We start from the raw sequence: 6,737 nt of genomic DNA, 5'->3' as shown, positions 1-6,737 counted from the left end.
CGGTCGGGGCGCGCCCCTGCGGTCGCGCCGCCCCTGCGGCCCCAAAGACAGGCTGCCACGCCCGTCCGCCGTTTGTTTTTTGGTGGTGGTGTGAGTGTGAGGGAGAGCGTCGCGCCCCTGCGGCCTCCCTGTGGCCCGCAAGGGCGCGCAGCCTCGGAGCCGCCACGTGTTACCGTGTCCGTGTCGCCGATACACCAGCTACGTGCCAGCTAGAGACGTGTAGGAGGGCCGAGCGACGGCCGGCGCTGCGCGGAGCTGGTGACGGATCAGCCGGAGCCCTCGCCCCGGGAGCGACGGCCGGCGCTGCGCGGAGCTGGTGGCGGTTCAGCCGGAGCCCTCGCCCCGGGAGCGACGGCCGGCGCCGCGTGGAGCTGGTGACGGTTCAGCCTGAGCCCTCGCCCCGGGAGCGACGGCCGGCGCCGCGCGGAGCTGGTGACGGTTCAGCGGGAGCCCTCGCCCCGGGCAGCCGGGCGCTGGCGTGAACCAGGCCCCCGCGCGCCGAGTGCGTGCACAGTGGGCTTGGACAGACACCACAGGCACCTGGCTGACGGGGCCGAGGACGGGCACAACCAGGTGTCCCTGACAAAAGAAACCGGGGCTACTACAGAAGCTGAAAATCAAACAGCTATATTGTTCCCAGAACACGTGTAACAACCAACAATGGATAAGCACGACCCCCAGTGAAAGACAAATACAAGCTCTTTAGTCACGCCGGGTGATCAAATTTAACGTTGCATACCTTTAAGCTCTTTCCAAGATGCCTATTACGTTACGGTCGTCTGTCAAGCATCTCGAGCCGCCAAACGTGAACAAATATGTGATCCACGGGGTATTACAGTGGGAATCACTTGGACCACTTTCTCTGTCCCGCGATGTTTCACATGGGTGTCAGCCCAATCACAAACCCGCACGTACATACGACATGCATCGAGCGTGCTACACCTATCGTCACGCACCCGAGCCAGCCGATCACCATCGGGACGAACGCAATAAAACCTCAGCGCACAGCAATGTTCGGCGCGTCTCCTCCGGACAGATCCCCTGGATTGCACACTAACTCGGCTGTAACGCCCATAAATCATTGGTCGTACGGTGCAGGACACAGGACATTCAAAACGTATGCCACGACATCTTATCTTGTGTTAGAATAGAGCGTATAGCCTCCTCAGTTCTGGCGTCCGGCGCCGCGCAAGGCATACGTTCCGAACCAGACGCGGCCGCGTCGCCACCGCCACCTCTCGAGAATTGTTCGCGCCTCGGCCTCCAAGGAGCCCGGCTCTGTCCTCAAGGTAAGGACACGCCGGCAGCAGGTGCGTGCCGCCATTCGGCCCGCAGCGCCGTTCCCACCGATGCGAGCACGCCACGGCTCGCTCCCGCGGCGCCGCGCCGTGACCCGAGGCCGGCAGCGTCGCTCCCGCCGAGAGGGCACGCGACGGCTCGCTCTCGCGGTGCCGCGCCGTGACTCGGGGCGCGGGGGCCGGCAGCGTCGCTCCTACCGGTGGGCGCGAGCCACGGCTCGCTCTCGCGGTGCCGCGCCGTGACCCGAGGCCCGGGGGCCGGCAGCGTCGCTCCCGCCGAGGGGGGCACGCCACGGCTCGCTCTCGCGGTGCCGCGCCGTGACTCGGGGGCCGGCAGCGTCGCTCCCGCCGAGGGGGGCACGCCACGGCTCGCTCTCGCGGTGCCGCGCCGTGACTCGGGGGCCGGTAGCGTCGCTCCCGCCGAGGGGGGCACGCCACGGCTCGCTCTCGCGGTGCCGCGCCGTGACCCGAGGCCCGGGGGCCGGCAGCGTCGCTCCCGCCGAGGGGGGCACGCCACGGCTCGCTATCGCGGTGCCGCGCCGTGACCCGAGGCCCGGGGGCCGGCAGCGTCGCTACCGCCGAGGGGGGCACGCGACGGTTCGCTCTCGCGGTGCCACGCCGCGACCTGGAGGCCGGCGCCAGAACCGCCTTCGGCGAGCAGCACCGGGTGTGAACTAGCCCGCGCAAGGTATGGTATCGATAAACAATATTCTGCACTGACGTCACATGGTTCATGCAGTAGAAGTATCCGTCTAAACCCGCACCACACCGCTGTTCACTGTGCGAGGTACTGGGCCAGTCGAAGACTTGGCGATTGCGGGATGCCTAAACCATGCTCAAAGACAAAGAATTTATACCCAATATGACACGAATTTTCATCATCAGAACTTGCATGATAGCAATCACTCATTTATTGTGACATGACCATAAACGATAAAAAGAGGAACTTCCAACCGTCTCGTCACTAACGTAAATCGAACGGGGCCCGTCTGATGCGCCTTGCGCTTACGAGCTGGCGACCCGCACAACGCACAGCGATGCTGACACCATTCGAGCGGCAGATCCGCCCCTACGGACTATGTCAGTCCCCCAGTGTGTGGACGTGGACCGTCCTGTTCCAGCGGCAGGTCTAGGCCGGCAGTGTATGGACCTGGACCGTCCTGTTCCAGCGGCAGGTCTAGGCCGGCAGTGTGGGACCCGGACCGTCCTGTTCCAGCGGCCGGTCTAAGCCGGCAGTGTGTGGACCTGAATCTTCCTGTCCCAGCCGCAGGTGGCCAGCTGCTGTCGCTCCAGCACGGACCAGTCCAGCCCGTAGACAAACTCGGTGTGGGCTCTCCAGCGTTCCCAAGCAGCGTGCCTCCGTGCAACTCCACAGTCTGGAGTCAGGCACGACGGTCAGCATCAGCTCCGTTCCAACCGCCACCGATACAGAATCTCAGCGCCTCCTTCCCCCCCCCCCCCCTCCCCCACTCACGTCGAAAGCGTTACCACAGGGTGAGAGATAGACTGGCACCTTTAATCGGCATCTGTCGTCGTGATATTACACTCAGCCCACAGCCGGCCCACCTGCATGTCTTGTCATACGAGGCTGTCGCCAGCACGGTGCTGTCGAACGACGAAAACCGAACCTTCTTGATAGCGTAGCGGTGGCCCTGCAAGAGGAACGGAGTTATACGTGCCAAGCAACAACGAGGTGCCAACGCGCGTGACAACAGATGCCAACACGGGGGACGAATGGATGGAGGTGTTGACTTGCGACTCGCATCCAGACTGTGGTGTGGAATCTGTTCGCGATAGCAGTTTAGGTAATGTTTTGAGCGCCTTTAGTCACGAGAACATTGGACAGTCGTTCCCACGTTCTTGTCAGAGTGCGGTTATCGCTGCTGATCCAGAGATAGAAAAACTGGTGAGGACAATTGAATAATACTTGGCAGCGCTGCAAGACAGTGTGCGCGACGTTCATTTCAACTAGCATTTGGCCACAAAAAGAGAGTTGTCAAGCAATAAATTCATGCAACATTGGCAACGAATATATGATTTATGTCTGAGCTATTGCTGAGAAGGCTACAGCTGACATTCCCAGACGTCACTTATTGTCCTACCGGTATCAATCAAAATTAACGGGATTGGGGTGTGCGTAAAAGGCTCAAAGTTTATTATTTTGGAACGGGGCAACAAGTGTGGTTCCACAAAATATGAACTTCAGCCCCAGGATTTAGAACAAAGGAAATATTGGGTCTTTTGTACTTTTTCAGCTGCCGATACAATAACGTTTGACCTAAGGTGCTGGCACAATGCTGGTGCTACTATGTGCTGCTAACTTCCCGTCGGACACCAAAGTTAAGTAGAAGGTTTTCAGAAATGTGGTAGCGTAAATAGCGCACGCTCGACAAAAAAGAGCACAGCATGAACCAACCGCAGACCGCGACTTGCCATGTGCTTAACCACCAAATGATTTTTGCAGCCCCTTTAAAGAATTATAAGGTCACTCTCAAGAACATACACAAATCTAAGAGACTTGTCCTTGACACAGTGAAACGGTGTCGAGCATCATTACGATAGGTTTCAACTCAACAGAATTAAACCTAAGGCTGATACTTATTACAAAGGCCCTATTTTATCAAACTAAGTGGGTCACACATTCTTGTTTTGGTCCTACACGTAGCTAAAAAAACAAAAAACATAAGAGCTCCATTAACTGTGCATACAAGCCATCAAAATGAGTCGTGGTTCGCAGCTATTACTGCTATTGTGTCATAGTTCCACGATTAGTCTTAAATATCCGAACTCCCATATTAGCCACAGTCAGAACTGAACCTCACTGAACTACCGCCTAGAACATCAAATCACTTTTTAGCTCTAGTTAAATCTAAAGCCGTTCCGGCGTCCGAATTCACCCCGACTGAAACCCCGTCATGACCAGAGCCCGTTCTCCCCCCCCCCCCCCCCCCCCCCCCCGTCTGTACGTACCGCCAGCTGCACGAGCGGACTCCGCGCGTCCCGGAGGTCCCAGAGGCGCGTGCAGCCGTCCACGCCGGCGGTGGCCAGCTGGCGGGCGCTGTAGCGGCTCCAGTCACAGCTAAGCAGCTCGGCCGGCGAGGCGCGGACGGAGAGCACCGGCCGCCGGCCCGCCGCAGCGCTCCACACGTGCAGCGCGCCGTCGGCTGTCGGCCACGGCACAGCCATCTAGCGGCCAGGCGGCGAACCCGAGGTATAAGCTTAGGCGGCGACACCTTTGGTGCCAGCTCGGGTGTGGGACCCCGGGGTGCGAGCTCGGGCATGGGATCCCGGAGTGCGAGCTTGGGCATGGGACCCCGGGGTGCGAGCTCGGGCATGGGATCCCGAAGTGCGAGCTCGGGCATGAGACCCCGGGGTGCGAGCTCGGGCATGGGATCCCGGAGTGTCAGCTCGGGCGTGGGACCCCGGGGTGCGAGCTCGGGCGTGGGACCCCGGGGTGCGAGCTCGGGCGCGGGACCCCAGAGTGCAAGCTCAGGCCCTCCGCGTGGCATCACACCCTCATTACTGGACCACGGCATCCGTGCACCCTTCACCGGCATCCGTGTCACAGGGCGATAACGCGACATACCAGCGGCGGTGGCAAACTGCCCGGCCTCGGCCGCCGACCACGATAACGCAACATACCAGCGGCGGTGGCAAACTGCCCGGCCTCGGCCGCCGACCACGCGGCGTCGTACACGCGGCCGGCGCAGACGGGGTACGTCTGCACGCAGAGCAGACTGCCGGCATCCCACTGCGGCGGACCAGAACACCGCTGAAGAGCCGGACACGAGACAGGGTCCGCGAGCGGACAGCGCTGTAAGCGCAAGGCCAGCCGACGACAGGCGGTTGTGGAGACGTGCTTCACCGACCAAAGTCGAGCCCGACCTTCCACTAAGTTGAAAACACGCCTGGAGGCTATCGACTGAACAGATCAGTTTCTTCAGCACTGTTACTGGGTGCCAGCAGCAGTCAGCTCGAAAGTATAGACAACGAAATTATCAAAGTGATACTGTTGTAATGCTGCAGCGTCCGTTACTGCCAGTAACCAATGAGGTCCTTTTTTAAAACAACAGCTGCAAATACGACGAAATGCATATTCACACCGAATACTGATAATACAAGCACAGACTGCAAGCACGCAAGCACATCCTCGCACACTAACACACAGGCCACACACACACAAGCACAGCACGGACGAGCGGGCGATGCACAATATCAAGCGGGTTGGATAGGCGTCCGTCACCGCACGGACCTGTTTGGCTGTGCCGTCCCAGCTGGCAGACAGCACAGCCTGGTGACTTCTGACCGGGCTCCAGGTAACGCAGCTGACCTCCTGAGCATGCTCCCGCCGCACCAGTGAGACATCCTGCGTCACACCGGGTCGGGGTGAAACATCCTGCGTCAGACCGGCTCGGGGTGAAACATCCTGCGTCAGACCGGGTCGGGGTGAAACATCCTGAGTCAGACTGAGCCAGGGTGAATCATTCTGCATCCGACCGGGTCTGGGTGAAACATCCTGCCTCGGACCGTGTCTGGGTGAAACATCCTGAATCAGAATGAGCCAGGGCGAAGCATTCTGCATCCGAACGGGTCTGGGTGAAGCATTCTGCATCCGACCGGGTCTGGGTGAAACATCCTGCCCCAGACCGGGCCTGGGTGAAACATCCTGAGTCAGACTGAGCCAGGGTGAAGCATTCTGCATCCGACCGGGTCTGGGTGAAACATCCTGAGTCAGACCGGGTCTGGGCGAAACATCCTGAGTCAGACCGGGTCTGGGCGAAACATCCTGAGTCAGACCGGGCCTGGGTGAAACATCCTGAGTCAGACCGGGCCTGGGTGAAACATCCTGAGTCAGACCGGGTCTGGGCGAAACATCCTGAGTCAGACCGGGCCTGGGTGAAACATCCTGAGTCAGACCGGGCCTGGGTGAAACATCCTGAGTCAGACCGGGTCTGGGCGAAACATCCTGAGTCAGACCGGGCCTGGGTAAAACATCCTGCCCCAGACCAGGCCAGGGTGCGGCATCCCACGTCAGACTGGGCTTGGCTGAAGCGTCCTACGTTAGGCCGGGCCAGGGTCACCCCGCCGCTCGAGCTCAGACGTCACAGGCTTGTTTAATAAGGGTCTGAATTTGAGGCACAGGCAAATGCAATCACGTACTGCCTTCAATCCGCATTCCAGGGGCGGTTATTATTATGCCGACCAGTGACACGCTTGTCTACAAAATGCACTTCCTCAGCCAATGAGCATGCCACGGAAAATCTCCCCAATATATTGGTGACAGCCCAACGGCGGTTACACATAGCCACTTCGAGCAACACATTAGGGGTCTGGTGCCCCGAGCCGGGCACTCGGCGGCTCCTCCGTTGGCCGCCGCCTGGCCTGCCTGGCTTCGGTCGCCCCCCCCCCCTCCCATCACCCCCACCAGCCTTACCCCTG

General features: G+C 60.1%; 1 protein-coding gene across 1 annotated transcript in view; it reads right to left on the bottom strand.

Annotated features, from left to right (window-relative positions):
- Positions 1–6,539, bottom strand: part of LOC119100243 (peroxisomal targeting signal 2 receptor) — a 21,168-nt gene extending 14,629 nt beyond the window's left edge. Inside the window, exons 1-5 of the mRNA XM_037223350.1 lie at positions 5,551–6,539; positions 4,941–5,049; positions 4,269–4,462; positions 2,865–2,950; positions 2,620–2,674 (exon numbers count right to left, since the gene is read on the bottom strand). Coding sequence (XP_037079245.1) covers positions 2,620–2,674; positions 2,865–2,950; positions 4,269–4,462; positions 4,941–5,049; positions 5,551–6,000 — 894 coding nt within the window. The 5' untranslated portion in view covers positions 6,001–6,539. The remainder of the gene's footprint in view (positions 1–2,619; positions 2,675–2,864; positions 2,951–4,268; positions 4,463–4,940; positions 5,050–5,550) is intronic.
- Positions 6,540–6,737: the final 198 nt, after the last annotated feature.

The sequence above is a fragment of the Pollicipes pollicipes genome, unplaced genomic scaffold (genome assembly GCF_011947565.3).
Source record: "Pollicipes pollicipes isolate AB1234 unplaced genomic scaffold, Ppol_2.1 Scaffold_4881;HRSCAF=5763_pilon_pilon_pilon, whole genome shotgun sequence".
Lineage (NCBI taxonomy): Eukaryota > Metazoa > Arthropoda > Thecostraca > Pollicipedomorpha > Pollicipedidae > Pollicipes > Pollicipes pollicipes.
Note: the sequence above shows the minus strand (reverse complement) of the source record. Positions and strands in the feature narration are given on the sequence as shown.